The following is an 18597-nucleotide window of genomic DNA, read 5'->3' as shown; positions in this document are numbered from 1 at the left end:
TGTTCTTCTGCAAGAATCCGCAGAGTGTCCACACTGCCCACCCGCTCTTGTGCAAGAAGATTTACAGTATGGCGTGGTAAGAGAGGGCTTCTTGTGCAAGAGCTATGCTCTTTTTTTAACAGGTATAAGCCCTCTTGCACAGGGGCTCTTGTGCAAGAGGGCAGTGTGGATGCTCAGCAGGGGGTTCTTGCGCAAGAAAACCTTATGGCTTAAAATGGCCATTGGAGCTGTCTTGCACAAGAGAGCGTCCACACTGCCATGGATGCTCTTGCACAAAAGCACAGCTCACACATGGCAGTGTGGATGTTTGCTTGCACAAGAATACTTGCACGTGCAAGAAGCTGCAACTGTAGACTTGGCCTAATTGTTTAAACAACTGCATAACATCTCTACTCCCCCATCCTGTTGCCTGTCAGGGTGAGGGTAACCCCCAGCATGCAGCTGCTCCCCCGGAGGCCTTGCTGGGGGCAATGGTCACCTTTTCCTGCAGCCTATTGAAGGAGGCAGTGTTCTGCAGGCTGGCCCCACCCTCCAGTCCCCCTTCCACCCTGCAGGCTGTCTGAGGAGTGGCCAGGTTCTGAGGGTTGCTCCCCTTTCAGCTGCCTCCTTCCAGCAGCCCCCTGCATCCTGCAGGATGTCTTGTTGGGTGGGTGAGGCTCTAGGGGCTGTCCCTGGCCTCCAGCAGACCCGCTCCCCTGCAACAGCCTGCAGGCTCTCTGGGGCAGGGGCAAGATTCAAAGGGCTGCCCCTTGTCTCCAGCAGCCTGGAGGTTCTTGCAGAGGAGCGAGGCTTGGTGCATTCTCTCTATTCCCTCCTCCCCCGTCTAGTGGGTTCCCCCCACTACATCCTGCAGGCTGTTTGGGGAGGGTCTGGGGGCTGCTCTCTGCTCTAGCTGCTCCTCTACCCTGCAGGCTGAAGGGCAATGTGAGGGCCGGATTCCAGGGGCTTCCCCTCTCTTCAGCTGCCTCCCCTCCATCAGCCTTTCCCCTTTACCACCTTGGCCTGCAGGCTGTTCGGGGAAGGTCTAGGCTCTGGGGACTGACCCCTCCTCCAGAGGGGTCCCCCACCACACATCCTGCAGGCTCTCACTGGGTGGGGGGAAGGCATGCTCCGGGTTTGGGGCAGGAGAGTTCCTTACCCAGTCTTGAGACAAGCAAGATGGCAGAGCCTCAGCCCTGCTGGCTACTCTTCTTTCTGTGGCTCCCCCCAATGGCCACTCTCAATCTTGTGTCCCTCTTCTCTGTGCCTTTCTCTTTCACTTCCCTCCATTCTCTGCTCCCTTTCCATCTTATCCAAAACAGTCCCATTCCCAGCACTTCACATTTTTCAGGCACAACCAAACCCTGACCTTGGTTTAAGTTAGGGTAAGAGGAAGCTGCCTACCAAATTTGGTAGTCCTAGCTCTTACTGTGTAGGAGAAATTCTTGAACAAATTGACAAATAGACACACAGACTAACACACACTGAAATAGATATAGATGAAAGACATCTGTCTCAAATATTGCTGTTCACCAGTTGTTTTCACTTGTTTCTTGAATAATGGACAACAGAAAAACACACTCTTTCTTGTGTGTGTGTATTAGACATCTGTCTAGATATTGCTGTTCACCAACTGTTTTCGTTTCTTTCTAAATCCACGTTTCACGCACTATTCCATAGATTGCTCCCTTGGTGTACGGTACCCTGTATGCCACCTTCTCTCATGTAACCTTGTGTGCTTGCTAGTCACTGAGCTGGTGCTGTCATAAATAATAAAACCGGTACAGTGGAGGAGTCTCTTGTAATGCAAGGTATGCACATTGTGCAAAACAATAGTTGCTATGTATACATAGTACATTAAATTTTTACATTATAGTTGCAGTTGTGCATCAAGTTTATTCACAGTAGATTCAAGGCTCTAAAGAAAACCAGAACAGATTGACCTTCTCTAGTTCGGTATCCTCAGGACCTAACCGGTGCCAAACCAGGGAATTTGCCAAATTACAGGAAGTCAATATTAAAGTAAATTGGTCTCTCTTATTTTTATTTCACTGAGGTGAATACATGAAACAATACTTGCAAAGCAGCTCTAATAATGTCTGATTGTACTGATACATAATAAATTGTGGTGTTACGCAGTTTTACTATATTGGCACAAGGAAATAAGTAGATAAAGCATAAATGTCATGCTTATGCATAGTATCATCACCAGCACTTGCACTGTTTGCTGGTGTCTTTAACTTTTATTTTTTCCTTAAATAAGAGCACGGAACATTGAGAGCCAGGACAGGTGGCTGAAAACAAACTTTATGGGACTGTGGGAATCTTGGCCACACCTGCAATAAGAGGACATCCAACTAACTAAAATCATGCTAGACCACGGATGTTGCCAGACCAGAGTATGCTGGACTAGAGAGGTTCAACCTCTATATCCAAATTGTCCCCAGTAAAATAAGAAGATACTCATTTTTGAGAAGACTACCGAATGTCTTTCAAAGTTAACTTTTTCTCTTCCTTGTCTGTCTCTGTTGCTAGGTGATTGTGGTTCTCCTCCAAGGTTCAGTTTTGCTGAGTTGGCTGAGCAAGTGAGAGATTCCTATGCCGTTGGGACCAAAGTGAAATACTCCTGTCGCTCAGGGTATGTTTTGAGCAGTGGGAAGTCTCCTTTAGTTACATGTCTTGCAAATTCAGACTGGTCATCAGATCCTGATTTTTGTGAACGTGAGTATCGTTGCTTTTCCATTTCAGTTGTCGTGCAAGTCATCTTGATATAGTTAGGAGACTCTCTTTTGTTGGGCAAGTGGTTCACAGTTTAACACTGATACCCATAAACACTTTCTAGGCAGTTCTTTGTTTATAGTAGTAGTACATTTTTAAAAAAAGTAGCAGAATGCTTCCGTATTTTTGTAGGCTGCTTTAACAGCAGGTAAAATACAAAATTCTGGAAACTTCAGCCTTTTGTTCTCAAACAGGATTAAGAGGAGGGATAGGTTTGCCACATTTCTTCCTTGTTTTTAGGTCAGGAGTTAAATATCTGTCTTTGTAGAACATCAACACTTTGTTATCTAGTGGTAGATATTAAACTGAAGAATAGTGCAGTTCTCACTATCCACATAATTTTCCTGTGCCTGGGAGGCATTTAGCATGCACCACTTAAGTTACTGGAATATGACACTCCACCTTTCTAAAGGTGGTCAGTTTTGAATGGAAGTATAAAATAAAGGACATCTAAGCTTAAGTACTTTTTAGTTTCTCTAATGATATTGGGTCTTACATGTGACATCTTGTAACTTCATTAAAGCAGGTGCTACAGAACATTGCTGCAATTCAATTAATTGTGTTCATAGTTTTTCTTGTTGATAGCATAGAGAGCATCACAAATACCTCAAAGTACTAGTTTATAACAAAACTTAGAATACTTCTCTTGGCTTCATTGCTAAGAGGACATGAAGATTGTTGCAGGTTTGGTCTTACCTAGTACGTGCACTAGTAAGGATATGTATAGTTGGATGCTGATGAACCTTAACTCTGCTTTGTTGTTTTAAATTATGATTTAATTTGTCTTATTTAATACTGATAGGGCTTCTTGAATAGCCTTAGACTCTGGCCTGCTGGCTTGAGAAAATGTATAGGTACTGATTGAGCAAAGCACTTCAGAACTCGTTAAGTCCTAGTGACTTCAGTGGCGCTTGTTTTGCTGCATCAATCAGGTCTTAGTTAACAGGTCGCAATTTGTACATGCCTTATCTGCTTTGAGAGTTTTCCCTAGCTCAGGAGACCAGATTGGATTCAGCCCTCAGTGCTGCAGCCTCCGTGTGGGTCACTTGTCAGTGCCCTTGTTGAGCTGGCACTGTTTCCCCTTGCAATCTCTGGCACAGAAGGCAAAACACCAGTGAGAGGATGGTCCCCAGCAGCTTACAAGGGTTGCGGAAAGACTTCTGCTGTGGTTTGCTGTGTGTTAACATTTGACAGAGAAATCTTAACACTCTACATGGGGTGCTGTCACACGTTTTAGAAGGAGGATATTGACCAGTAAATAATTTTTCAAATGATCACCCACAAGGCATACTTTGTAAAACAATTATTACTGCATATTGTGCTAGGATTTCTTTTGTTCCTAACGCATTTCAGAACCTGCCTATTGTCTGTAAACAAGCCAGTTGTGACTCTTTCACTATTTCTTTATTTTCTATATCATTTTTTTACTTATAATTTATGCCAGCTATCCTTTTCTTCCTGCTGTTATGTCACTTTTTATTTGTAATTGCTGCCCGTTGAGATCATTGGGTGTCACCACATGAATATAGTTGAGAAAATGATTTTTCAGGATCTGGACCTCGCTTTCCTGGGGGCATAATTCATAATTATCCATATTGTGTGTTTTAAGCTTTCCTCTTGCCTTTGGTGCTGACCTCCGTAATATGGGCCAGACACTGGACTCAAAGACCACTGGCCAGTATTTGTTATATTAGGGGCTATAAGTTAGCATATCCCCTTTTCCTTTTACCTCTTAAGATAATGTATTAAGATTAATATTACTCTTGTTCTCTTCTAGGAAAACGATGTAGACCATTAGAAGAACTAGCAAACGGCAGGATTCAATTCACCGATCTCCGGTTTGGTGCAACAGTCAGCTTCTCCTGTGATGATGGGTGAGTGCCACATTATTGCTTTTGACTAATTAACAGAGCCTAGAGTGGTGTAAAACTGCTGATGTCTGGTAAAACGAGGCTAGAAAGCCTAGTATAACTTCAAGAACTTAAGTGGGTGCGGTGCCATAAATCTGTAGTTATGGGCTGATCCCTGGTTAAGAATTACAGCTGTGACTTTTTTCCTAAAGGAGTCAAAAGAAGAGAGCCATCCAGCTACAGCTGTCATTCAGTGGGAGATGGGAAGCTTAGCTTGCTCAGGCTCTTTTCAAAATCCTAACCTAGAGGCATGAGGAGACCATCCAGAAGGTGTTGGGTCATGAGAGAGTGAGAGTTCCACCTCAGGGATCATGTGGCGCTCATTCCCTCTCTTGTTACAGGGCTTTCTGTCTGGGTGCTAGTGGCTGAATGTTGTCCATAAGAGGCAGCACCAGGTAGAAGCAGTTCTCTTCCTGCTCCACGAAAACAAATCTTTGTCCCTCCCTTATAGGCAGGGCTCTACAAATATTCTGTCCCATGGTGAGTATATATTACCAGCAGGCGAGTAGCTACAGACTAGACAAAATAGAATGCCCTGGCACACCCTAATGCAGGGGCAGACTGGTCTGGAGGGCCGTCATGATGAGCAGGCCGAAGCCAGCACTACGGGCAGCCCGGTCCCATCCAATCCGCCGTCTGGGTGGAGGAGTGGTGCACCGCTGGGAAGGGGGAAGTGCAGCCATTCTTGCCGCTTGGCTGTCTGCGTGCAGCTCTGGCGTGAAGAGGTGGGGCGCAAGTCAGAGGGCGTGATGCTGGCAGACGTCAGGACGCTGGTGTGACGTAGTGTCATGATGTCACAGCCAGTGACCTCCGGATTAAAAAAGGCTCCTGCAGCCCCACAAACTGGAAGGCAAGCCGGGGAGGGGAAGGGAGAAAAATAGGGGGAAGGGGCTTGTGCTGAGGGGGGGGGGCAGGTCAGGAGAAGAAAAGGGAAGGCACCAAGGGATAGGGGTGCAGGAGAGACAAATGCCAGGGGGGTGGGGGCCAAGTGGAGACAATAAGGAAAAGGGAAGGAGGGGAGGTGTCAGTAATAGCGGGGACAGGGTGTTGCTGGGAGAGGAGAGGGTAAGGGCATTGGGGACTAGAGGGGGGGGAAGGGGAGGTGCTGGGAGAAGGCTTGAAAGAAGGGGTGGGCATGAGGAAGGTATGGATGGAGCAAGGCATGTGTGAGGGCACAGGGGCAGAGAGTGTGGGGGTGGTGGGCATCAGGGAAAAAAGAGGGCAAAGGGGGTAAAAGCAGTGAGGGAAGGGGGAGGCGCCAGGAGGGGGCAGGGGAAGGTGCAGCTGCCAGGGGATTCTGGGGGTGAAGCAGAAGGGCAGACACCTACAGGGGAGGGACCCACACCAGGGGACAGAGGCAGGACAGGTGTGTAGAGAGGGAGGTGTTAGGAGAGGGAATGAGGAGGGGTAGCTCATATGATCAGTGTGTAGCTACTGGAGGAGTGGGCACGGGAGGGGATGAGAGAAGGGCTGGTGGAGGGGGGCAGGTCTCAGGAAGGCTGAGGGCAGTGAGAAGGGCAGGAGTCAGGACAGCATAGGAGGGTGAGGGGTTGGGGGGCAGCAGGCACCAGGGAAGCTGATGGAGCAAGGGGAGGAGACACGGCAGCAGAGGGAAAAGGTAAAGGTTTAAAAATATTTATTAATAACTTTGGTGCCAGTGGTACATCCAAACAAGCCACATGAACTCAGTACTGGTGCACAACATAAAATTCGTTCTGCTCATGGGAGGAAACTCTTAGAGGGAACACTTCCCGTAGCCTCTCTGCCCCCGAGTTAATGTCACACACATTGGGTTAATGCAATTGTAGGATAGTTGTATGAAGGGAGTTTGGTGGGGGCCAAGCTAATCCCTGTTGGGAGGAGGATGGTGGGAAAAGTCCTTAGAGAGGGGTCACATGACACCTTTTATTTCTGGTCATTGACCATCTTGCCCTGAGTGTGCTACCTCCAGAGGTGTGGCTAGTGGGAGGTCAAAGAGTATATTTTAAAAAATTCTTTGGGTGCATACCCTAATGAAATGTGATGTGCACACCTATGAAAATATTGTAACTTTTACTGAAGTTTCTGAGACCGCATCAAAACATCAAAGAATGACAAACAATGATAACCACGGTCATGATAACTGACGTAAACAAACATGCCGTCCCGTTCTCCGGTGGTACACGCCTGTGTGGTGGTGGGGGGGGAGAGGTGGTGGCAAGTCCCTTTTTTGTCTGGCAAGTAGGGTTTTCTATAATTTGTCGAGCCTTGCTGATAGGTGTCAGTATTAATATCAAGATGGGGAAACAATGACATGAGAGATACTGAAGTAATCCTGGCAAGTGATCTACATTCTCATGCTAACGGGGGAGGATGACCCAATGTCATTACCAGTTTGCTCTGGGAGAAAAATTTTGCCGACTCCACATACTCATATACCCTGAGTGAGAACCCGCAAGCTAAGCATTGAGGTGAGAGTGCTTAGTGTCACCTCAGACTCCTGCCCGCTCCCCCCATTCAGCCATGGCCTTCCCTAATGGTTCAAAGGAAGGTGATGAAAGAAACAAACCCAGAATACATTGGGTGAGGTGTCCTGTGGAATACAGAGGTGGGAATGAAATCCATTGTCCTGTAGATGGTCATTACCCTGCCTTCTGAACAAAGTGGGTTTGACCCACAGAAGTGTCTGAGCTCCTATTGTAGGACTTGCTGGATTTCTATGCAGTAGCCTAGAGGGGCCTCAGGTTTAGGAATTGTTCAAGCCTATGAGTTGTCTGGGTTTGAAGAGCAGTGATTAGATCATGGATAGTAAAAATGCTTGAGTTTTAAATATTGAAAAGGGACGTGATGAAGTAGTCACAGCTCAGGGAAGCTGTCTTGTCTACCGTTACGCATGTCAGCAGATTGTCTTTTTGGGTGTAATTCTGTTTTACAACATAGCAGCAGCATGGCCAAAAGCTATTGCTCTTATCTCTCCTTGGTCTTCCCTGCCTCCACAGGTGATTGAAGGGAGAGAACTTGGAGAAATGAACGTAATCAAATGCTTAGCGCATTCTGTAGTAAAGACCAAGGGTCAGTTTTGCCCGTATATTTCCACTTCTTGTACTGGTTTAGCTGGACGTTGAGCTAACTGGACTTGGAAATGCAGTACTTCTGGCTGCCCACCACTGGCAGCGCTGGCAAAGGCAGGAGAAAAGGTAACACGAGCTGCTTGAGCTGAGACAATGTGACACAACTGTACATTCAGAGAGGAGGCTTTTAGTGCTTACTAGAGTTGTTGCATGATTAACCTAGTTAATCTTTCAATTAGTAATGGACTACAGTAGTCTTGTGGATAAGGGACAAGCGGTGGATGAGGTATACCTAGACTTTAGTAAAGCATTTGCTATGGTCTCGCATGACCTTATCAATAAACTAGGAAAAATACAACCTAGATGGGGCTACTATAAGCTGGCTGCATAACTGACTGGATAACCGTTCTTAGAGAGTAGTTATTCTGGAAGGGCATAACAGTCATGCTGGAAGGGCATAACAAGTGGGGTTCCGCAGGGGTCTGGTTTGGGACCGGTTCTGTTCAATATCTTCACAGATGATTTAGATATTGGCATAGAGAGTACAATTATTAAATTTGCAGATGATACTAAGCTGCAAGTGCTTTGGAGGATAGGGTCACACTTCAGCCACCATTCCACAGGACATGTCTTTGCAACTTTTTTGGTGGGCCGTATTCTGTTACGATTTGGAGTGTTGTTTGTTTAAAACTTCTGAAAGCATGTTCCATACTTTTTCCCTCAGATTTTGGTAGTCACTTAAGATTTTTAAACCTTGAATCAAGTGCGGTAGCTATCTTTAGAGATTTCAGATTGATATCTTTTTTTCATTTTTTGTCAGATCTGCAGTGAAAGTGTTCTTAAAATGAGCAACGTGCAAGGTTGTCCTCTGAAATTGCTGTAACATGAAATATGTGACAGAGCGTGGGTAAAACACAGAGTAGGAAACGTGTTTTTCCCCTAAGGAATTGTCACACATTTAAATAACAGTTTTTTTAAAACAAGCACCATCGGCACACTCTTTTAAGATGGCGACTGAAGCCCTAAAATCATACAACAGTTCAGCATATCTGGCGCATAAATACCTTGCACTCGCTGCTGTAAAAGTGCCATGGGAATGTCTCTTCTCTCCTTCAGGTGATAGTTTATATTTGCACAAGAAAATGCTGCCCATTTCTGATTTGTATTTCTCCCCCCGAGCATGTAAGTGGCAGCAGAGCTCGGCAGGAACAGCTCCCTGTGCGCACAGGTTGGGAGCTGCTCCAGCCACCTTCGATTCCCAGTTAATTCGAACTGGCAAGCATCATCTGTTAAGAGGGCTAAGGAAGTTGTCCCATGAAATTGTGGGATAGTTTTGATGACTCCCAGGCCATGAGTCAAATAGGGCTGCATCTACACAGGAAACTAATAGGACCTTGGATCTTGTCTTGAGTCGAGGTTGGTTCCTTAGCGCTAAAGTGTCCTGGGCCCCAAGGTTTGGGGCCTGGATTAATGCAATTTCAGTGTAGATGCATGAGGGGCTTCTTTGGGGCCCAAACCCATCCCTGTTGGTAGAGGTCTGTGGGAGGAGTTCTCAGAATGGTCACGTGACATCCTTTACTTCAGGTCACGTGTCAATCTTGATCCTGGAAATACTACTCCTGCGGATGGGCTTTCCTGCGGCAGGTGGGCGGGGCATAAAGGATCAGGGAGCGGGACTAACGTGCCCCATTTTTGGTTCAGAAAATATGGTCACTGTATTTAGAGCCCTTTGTCGCCTTTAACGACTTAGGGCTTGGTCCTCAAATGCAGCTGTGCCATAGTACGGATATAGACGAAGATGCCCCTGTAGGAAAGGGAAAGCCTGTCCATCAGCCTAGCTGTCCATCTCTACAAGAGGTGCTAGTTGTGTTGATGAGAGAAGTTGCCATAGCGTGGTTTCCATGGGGGGTTAGGCCAGTATAACTGTCACCCAGGAGGATGGATTTTTCACACCCCTGAGCGACAAAGTGACACTGACCCATGTGTGTAGTGTCGACCCGGCCTTAGTGTTCCTGGGTCCGATAGTTTTAAGTGGATCCTTTTTCAGTGGTTTGTCTCCACCTGCTGCTTGAAAGAAACCATGTTCCATCTTTCTGGGCTGATAACTAGTTCTTTGCTCACTTGAGTAACAAACTTGAGACTTTTTTCTTTAGGTACAGAATGATTGGACCAGCTTCTGCTCGTTGTGTGATTAGTGGAAGTGGAGTTGATTGGGATAAGGAGCTTCCATTGTGCCAAGGTAAGCTGATTTAATGTTTTAAGAACAGTTCGTGTCTGGGGATGGAGGAGTGTAGCCGGTGCTATAGTGGAGTCAGTCTGTTCTCACTTTGACATTTAATCTAAATGACAGTACAACTTGGTTCTGTTTGTTTGGGGAAAGAAATGAAATCATACTGAGATTGACCGGGGTGTCTGGATGACTCCTGCAGAATCGGCGTTTTAAAAACCCCTTTATATTTTTCACATATAATCCAACAGGCTTTATGGCAACTCTTTGCTATTGTATCTGTATAATCTTTGCTTCTCACTAAGTAAAAGGCACAATAATGACTTCATTTAGTCTTGATCCTTCCCAAATCTGTCCACTTAAAGTATCAGGCTCTTTTGGAATTAATCAGAATTAATTTGCCTCTACCTTAATTTGATCTCTTGGATGCTTTCAGTGTATCAGTCATGCTGCTGATGTGCAAGATGGTTTTTGAGTCAGCCACACATCCTAGTTTAGTTTTTTGGTGGTAGAACAAATAGGACCTCTCAAGATGCCAGGCAAGAGATTTCTGCTCCCTAAGGCTAACTTTGGGAAGGGCCCTACTCTGTTATGGTCATCCTCGAAAGCTGGTGTTACATGAAGCATCCTCCTTGAGCAGTGACTGTACTGGATTGAGTCAAGGCTAAATGCAGAAAACTTTCAGAATAAAATGTTGTTAAAACACAATATTAAATAGACTTTTGGGTGGCTAAATAGCTTTTGGAAGGATCTGAAATAACTTTGAGTGAAAAGTCTTTTCAGTTCAATGTCAATGTAAACTTTAATTTCATGTTGACATTCTTTTCTTCAGCAATACCTTGTCTTCCACCTCCTAATATCGCCCATGGATCCCATAGTCGTGTGGGTGAAGAAGAGTTTGCATTTGGCTCTGCAGTAACTTACAGCTGTGAGAAAGGCTTCTCTCTTATTGGAAAGGCCTCCATTCATTGTACAACGAATGATCGAGTCAATGGAGAGTGGAGTGGGCCAGCTCCTGAATGCAAAGGTTAGTAGTATTTGCTTTTCATCCACTTCTTATTCTGCCATCTCCTCCCAGGAAAAACTATACTTAGATTGCTAAGCAACCCAGGAACCTGAGGAAATTAGTTTAGTGATACCGATGTCAACATGTAGACAACTGCACGATTAACTGATCAGTCTGGGTTTATTGGTTAACCTTGTCATCTACATGCACTTGTCAACTACATATACTGTATCAGAAGCAGCGGGGGAGAGGGGATGCCAGTGAGGAGCTGGCTTAAAAGCCGGCTTTCCACGAACACCAGATCTGCCTGCTATCCACCCATCCAACCCCCCAGGTTGCTGCCTCTGATAGAGGGGCAGCAGCACAGAGGGTGAGGGGGAAGACAGGAGCCAATATACACAGAGAGTCGGCTTTCAAGCAGGCTTCCCATGCGTGCTGGCTCCACAGACCCGCTTACCTCCTCCCCCCGACTTGCTACCTCCAACAGAAGTAGTGGAGGGAGAAGAGGGCAGGCAGGGGGCGGTGCTGGGGAGGAGCTAACTTAAAAGCCAGTTACCCCCAACACCAGCTCAATGGTGCTGCCTACCCCCTCACCGTCGCCTGCGCTGCTACCTCTATTCAAACAATTAGAACAGTTGGCCCTTGTGATATTTGTAGCAATATTAACATTTAGTTAATATTGGATATATGGACACCCATAGTAAAGCTTAAGTGAAATTGTGTCATTGGTATATTTAGTGTCACAAAGAGAATGGTTATAGTAAACCTAAGAGGGTTCCTTAACTTGTGAATTATTCCAATTAAGTGCAGTGTTGTGTGATTTAATATCTGTGTATCTGTTGGTATGTTTAGTTGAGGCCTCATTTTGATATATTTGTGGAGGAGGGTTAATCTCCTTGTCCTGCTCCTAAACAGCTTTTGTAGAAATAAACTTTAAAATTAGTTCAGAGGCAAAGGGAGCAAAAGAAGATGCAGAATTAAAGCTACCATTAATTTTTTTAAAATAGTGTAAAGATATGCTTTTCATGTGATTGAGGGCTTTATTTATTCCTTAGCAGATACATTTTTCATATTATCTATTTTCAGTGGTCAAATGCGATAATGTAGACGTTAAAAACGGGAGAAAACTAAGTGGATTTGGTCCTTATACTTATCAAAACACCATTATGTTTGAATGTATGCATGGCTACTCCTTGGTCGGCAGTAATGTGATTACATGCCAAGCGGATAATTCGTGGTCTCCTGCAGCACCAATTTGTAAAAAAGGTAAGTGCAAATAGGATTCGATACCAGTTTCCATTACTCACTCCACACTCAGCAATATTAAAAAAAAATAAACTTGTTCTTCCAAGACTTGATTAGACTGTAAGGTTGTTTTTAGAGTAAAGTACAAATTTTAGACATAAGGTGAGATTTTCCAAATCTCCTAACAGAGTTCTTCTCTACAAGCTGATTTTTTTTTAGACATTCTGACATTTTATGAGTAGCGGTGATTGCTTCTATTGAGAATGAAATACACAATTGAGGATACACGGTTGAACTGGAAATTATACACAAGTTGGATGCTGTTACCGTGGGTTTGAATAAAGGCATATTAGCTGATTGGCACATTACAAAGCCAGTTTACCCTGCTTTTAACATTTGCATTTTCACATCAAAAGCTATGAGTAGGACACATCCATTAATTAACCTTATTAACACTGGTCCTACAATTGACAGGTACTCCTTTTGCTGTTATGTGCATCTCTTGGTTTCTGTTACTCTGGTTTATCTGATGAAGAGGATTTTACCCACAAAAGCTCACAATTCTAAATGTATCTTTAAAGTACCACCAGGCTACTAGTGCAGGGGTTGACAAACTATGGCTCACGAGCCAAATATGGCTAACAATAGAACTAAAATATGGCTTATTTGGCAGCTGTTGAGCTAAGTTCCTTCTAGAGTACGTGCCTGTTCAGGCCTGTGCAAAGAATTTTAATCCTGCCCACCACCTCACGCATCAGCACTCACCTTCCTTGGGCATGAAAGGTAAGCTACTGCTGGAAAGGGGTGGGAGGGAGAACATAAGAACATAAGAACGGCCGTACTGGGTCAGACCAAAGGTCCGTCTAGCCCAGTATCCTGTCTACCGACAGTGGCCAGCACCAGGTGCCCCGGAGAGGGTGGACCGAAGACAATGATCAAGTGATTTGTCTCCTGCCATCCCTCTCCAGCCTCTGACAATCAGAGGCCAAGGACACCATTTTATCCCCTGGCTAATAGCCTTTTATGGACCTAACCTCCATGAAATTATCTAGCTTCTCTTTAAACTCTATTATAGTCGTAGCCTTCACAGCCTCCTCTGGCAAGGAGTTCCACAGGTTGACTACACGCTGTGTGAAGAAGAACTTTCTTTTATTAGTTTTAAACCTGCTACCCATTAATTTCATTTGGTGTCCTCTAGTTCTTCTATTTAGGGAACTAATAAATAACTTTTCTTTATCGGCTCTCTCCACACCACTCATGATTTTATATACCTCTATCATATCCCCCCTTAGTCTCCTCTTTTCTAAACTGAAAAGTCCCAGTCGCTTTAACCTCTCCTCATATGGGACCCGTTCCAAACCCCTAATCATTTTAGTTGCCCGTTTCTGAACCCTTTCCAAGGCCAAAATATCTTTTTTGAGGTGAGGAGACCACATCTGTACACAGTATTCAAGATGTGGGCGTACCATAGTTTTATACAGGGGCAGTAAGATATTCGGGGTCTTATTTTCTATCCATTTCTTAATAATTCCTAGCATCCTATTTGCCTTTTTGACTGCCGCTGCACAGTGTGGAAGTTTTCAGAGAACTGTCCACGATAACTCCAAGATCTCTTTCCTGATTTGTTGTAGCCAAATTAGCCCCCATCATACTGTACGTATAGTTGGGGTTATTTTTCCCGATGTGCATTACTTTACACTTATCCACATTAAATTTCATTTGCCATTTTGTTGCCCAATCGCTCAGTTTGGTGAGATCTTCTTGGAGTCCCTCACAGTCTGCTTCTGTCTTGACTATCCTAAACAGTTTGGTATCATCTGCAAACTTTACTACCTCACTCCTTACCCCTTTCTCCAGATCATTTATGAATAAGTTGAAAAGGATTGGTCCCAGGACTGACCCTTGGGGGATACCACTAGTTACCCCTCTCCAATCTGAAAATTTACCATTTATTCCTACCCTTTGTTTCCTGTCTTTTAACCAGTTCTCAATCCAAGAAAGGACCTTCCCTCTTATCCCATGGCCATGTAATTTACACAAGAGCCTTTGGTGAGGGACCTTGTCAAAGGCTTTCTGAAAATCCAAGTATACTATATCTACTGGATCCCCCTTGTCCGCATGTTTGTTAACCCCTTCAAAGAACTCTGACAGATTAGTAAGACAGGATTTCCCTTTACAGAGACCATGTTGACTTTTGTCCAACAAATTATGTTCTTCTACATGCTTCACAATTTTATTCTTTACTATTGTTTAAACTAATTTGCCCGGTACTGAAGTTAGACTTACCGGTCTGTAATTGCCAGGATCGTCTCTAGAGCCCTTCTTAAATATTGGTGTCACGTTGGCTACCTTCCAGTCATCAGGTACGGAAGCCGATTTAAAGGATAGGTTACAAACCACAGATAATAGTTGATGGGAGAGTAGGGGGCCACAGCCGTGTGATGCCTGTCCAGCTGCTCCTGAGGTAGGGATGTATGGTGGGTGGCTGCCCTGTGTGCTATGGCTGCAGGCTGCCACCCACTATGGGGCCCAGCCTTGGAGCAGCTGGGCAGCCAGCCCTAGCCTCACCTTCAAACCTCCTCAAGGGCTGAAGCTGTGGTTAGGGTGGGCTGTGGTACAGCTGCTCCTGGGACTGGAGCCATAGTGCATCTGTCCCTACTGCCTCACAAGGCTGAAACAAACAAGGAATTTTTCTTCACTCAGCACACAGTCAACCTGTGGAACTCCTTGCCAGAGGATGTGGTGAAGGCTAAGACTTTAACAGGGTTCAAAAAAGAGCTAGATAAATTCATGGAGATTAGGTCCATCAATGGCTATTAGCCAGGTTGGGTAAGAATGGGGTCCCTAGTTTCTGTTTCTCTGGAGGTGAGTAACTGGGGAGGGATCACGTGAGGATTCCCTGTTGTTTCCTCTCTCTGGGGCATCTGGCATTGGCCACTGTCGGCAGACAGGACACTGGGCTAGATGGACCATTTGTTCTGACCCAGCCTGGCCATTCTTTTGTTTTTATGTTCTTATGAATGAAACATGCTGATTGTAGAATAGAAAGCTTTTTGCTACTTTCGCTACAGTGGCATAGTCGTATAAGAGCCTATGCTTTTGGCAGGTGGATTCAAAATATCTTATTCATTAGTGTGCTTTATCTGCCATATTTCAGCTGTGAACCACTATGATCTTAGTCACAGCGTTGGAAGAATTGTAGACTCATAGAACACTAGAACTGGAAGAGATGTTGAGAGGTCATCAAGTCTAGTCCTCTGCCTTCACAGAAAAACCAAGCACCATGTAGATCGGGGTGGGCAAGAGGCTGCCAGAGGGCTGGATCAGGCCTGCCAAGCCACTGAATCTGGCTTGTGGCCGCTTTGCTAGAACCCTTAGGTAGAGAACAGCTCCCATTGGCCAATCTCTTAGTTCCCAGCCAGTGGGAGCCGAGAATTTCTGGGAGCAAGGGCAATGTGGGAAGACTTCTCTCTCTCTCCTTGTCCGCCCCCTCCTTCTATCTCCCTCTCATGCCTGGACAGGAGCCACGTGGAGCAATGAGCAGCCTGCAACAGACAGTGTGCCTCATGTTTCTGCTGTCAAGTGCCTCCCAGCCAAAACCTGCCCCTGGCATCCCAGCCCCTCCCTTCTCCTACCCTCTGCTCCCCATTCACATACCCAAACCTGCTGTCCCCTCCTGCACCTAAGCCCCCTCCCAGATCTGACATCACAATCCCCTCCTACCCTAGGTCACATCCCAAAACCTGCATCTCAGTCCCCTGCCCTAGGTCACAACTGCTTAGAATCATAGAGCTGTAGGAGACCTCAGGAGGTCACCAAGTCCAACCCCCTGCCCAAGGCAGGACCAATCCCAACTAAATCAACCCAGCCAGGGCTTTGTCAAGCCGAGACTTAAAAACCTCTAGGGATGGAGATTCCACCCCCTCTCTAGGGAATCCATCCCAGTGCTTCACCACTCTCTTAGTGAAATAGTTTTTCCTGATATCCAAACTAGACCTCCCACATTGCAACTTGAGACCATTGCTCCTTGCTCTACCATCTGTCGCTATTGTGAACAGCCTTTCTCCAGCCTCTTTGGAACCTTGCTTCAGGAAGTTGAAGGCTGCTATCACATCCCCCCTCACTCTTCTCTTCTGAAGACTAAACAAACCCAAATCCCTCAATCTCTCCTCATAGGTCATGGGCTCCAGCCCCCTTATCATTTTGGTCACCCTCTGCTGGACCCTCTCCAATGCATCCATACCCTTCTGTAGTAGGGGCCCCAGAACTGGACACAATACTCCAGATGTGGCCTCACCAGAGCTGAATAAAGAGGAATAATCACGTCTCTGGATCTGCTCGCAATGCTCCTCCTAATGCACCCTAATATGCCATTAGCTCTCTAGGCTACCAGGGCACACTGTTGACTCATATCCAGCTTCTCATCCACTGGACTCCCCAGGTCTTTTTCTGCAGAACTGCTACTTAGCCATTCAGTCCCCAGCCTGTAACAGTGCTTGGGATTCTTCCGTCCCAAGTGCAGGACTTTACACTTTTCCTTGTTGAACCTCATCAGATTTCTTTTAGCCCAATCCTCTAATCTGTCCAGGTCCCTCTGGACCCTCTCCCTGCCCTAGTCATCTGTCCAAGTTTCCACTTCTTGTAAGATTCCTTTTTGTGTTTAATCTCACCAAGGATTTCCCCAGTAAACCAATCTGATCGCCTACCATATTTGCTTTTCTTGCTGCTCATTGGGATGGTTTCTTCCTGTGCCTTCAGTAAGGCTTCTTTAAAATACTGCCAGCTTTCCTGGACTCCTTTCCCCTTCATGTTAGCATCCCAGGGAATCCTGCCCATCAGGTTTCTGAGGGAGTCAAAGTCTGCTTTTCTAAAGTCCAGGGTGTGTATTTTGCTACTCTCCTTTCTTCCTTTGGTCAGGATCTTCAAATCTACCATCTCATGATCACTGCTTCCCAGGTTGTCACCCACCTTTACTTCCCCTACTAGTTCCTCTCTGTTTGTGAGCAGCAGGTCAAGTTGTGCATGGCCTCTGGTTAGTTCCCTCAGCACTTGTACCAAGAAGTTATCCCCAACATTCCCCAAAATCTTCCTGGATTGTCTGTGTACTGCTGTATTGGTCTCCCATCCAGTGTCAGGGTGATTGAAGTCCCCCCCCATAGAACCAGGGACTGTGATCTGGAAGCTTCTCTCAGTTGACTAAAGAGAGCCTTATCTACCTCATCCACTTGATCTGGCAGTCTATAGTAGACACCAACCACAACATCACCCATGTTGCTTTCACCTCTAAACTTAACCCATAGACTCTCAGCAGTCTTTTCTCCCTCTAAATACTGGAGCTCCAAGCAATAATACTGCTCTTTTACATGCAATTCAACTTCTCCTCGTTTTCTGCCCCACCTGTTCTTCCTGAACAGTTTATATCCTTCCATGACAGTGCTCCAGTCATGCGAGTTATCCCACCAAGTCTCCATTATTCCAGTTAAATCATATTTCTTTTACGGGGCCACGGCTTCTAATTCTTCCTGTTTGTTTCCCAGGCTTCTCACATTTGTATACAAACTCCTTAGATAACCAGTTGATGGCCCTACCTTCTCCATCCGAATCAGGGCTCCTCCCTTGTTGCTCATTCCTCCTTGTTTTTCTTCCCAGTATCCGACTTCCTCACTTATCTCAGAGCTTTGGTCACCATCCCCCAGCGAACCTACCCCTCCTCACTAGGTTTGGAAGCCTGCCCGCAAAGGTGCTTTTTCCTCTCTTGGTTAGGTGGATCCCATCTCTTCCTAACAATCCCCGTGCCTGGAACAGAGTCCCATGGTTGAAGAAACCAAAGCCCTCTATCCGACAACACCTGTGCAACCACTTACTTACTTCCTTAATTCGACGATCCCTAGCTGGACCTTTTCCTTCAACTGGGAGGATGGACGAGAATACCACTTGGGCTTCATATTCTTTGATCCTTCTTCCCAGTGCTACTTAATCTGCTGTAGCCCACTCAAGGTCATTTTTGGCCATATTGTTAGATCCTACATGGAGAAGCAGGAAGAGTTAGCGATCCAAAGGTTTAATAACTTTTGGAAGTCTCTCTGTTATATCCTGAATTTCAGCTCCTGGTAAGTAGCATGCTTCTCAAGAGTGCAAGTCTGGACTGAAGATGGATGACTCAGTCCTCTTAGCAGGGAGTCCTCGATCACCACCAACCGTCGTCTTCTTTTGGGGGTGGTGGTGGTCATGGAACCCCCATCCCTGGGACTACGCATCTCATGCTTTCTGGTAGATAGTGTTCCCTTCTGATTTCTTCCCGGAGAAGTCCCTGCCAAAGCATTTTCCACCTGCGGAGAGAGCCTGAAAGCGGTTACTTACCTCTACAGGAATGGGGGATACCTGAGCTGGCCACCTTCTCCT

General features: G+C 45.7%; 1 protein-coding gene across 1 annotated transcript in view; it reads left to right on the top strand.

Moving 5' to 3' along the window:
- CR1 (complement C3b/C4b receptor 1 (Knops blood group)) overlaps positions 1-18597 on the top strand; it is a 238352-nt gene that overhangs the window by 200157 nt on the left and 19598 nt on the right. The window contains exons 114-118 of the mRNA XM_089773562.1: positions 2515-2700; positions 4535-4631; positions 9871-9956; positions 10777-10971; positions 12037-12216. Coding sequence (XP_089629688.1) covers positions 2515-2700; positions 4535-4631; positions 9871-9956; positions 10777-10971; positions 12037-12216 — 744 coding nt within the window. The remainder of the gene's footprint in view (positions 1-2514; positions 2701-4534; positions 4632-9870; positions 9957-10776; positions 10972-12036; positions 12217-18597) is intronic.

The sequence above is a fragment of the Pelodiscus sinensis genome, chromosome 27 (genome assembly GCF_052426305.1).
Source record: "Pelodiscus sinensis isolate ZL-2025 chromosome 27, ASM5242630v1, whole genome shotgun sequence".
Lineage (NCBI taxonomy): Eukaryota > Metazoa > Chordata > Testudines > Trionychidae > Pelodiscus > Pelodiscus sinensis.
This window is presented reverse-complemented; position numbering and strand designations above follow the sequence as displayed.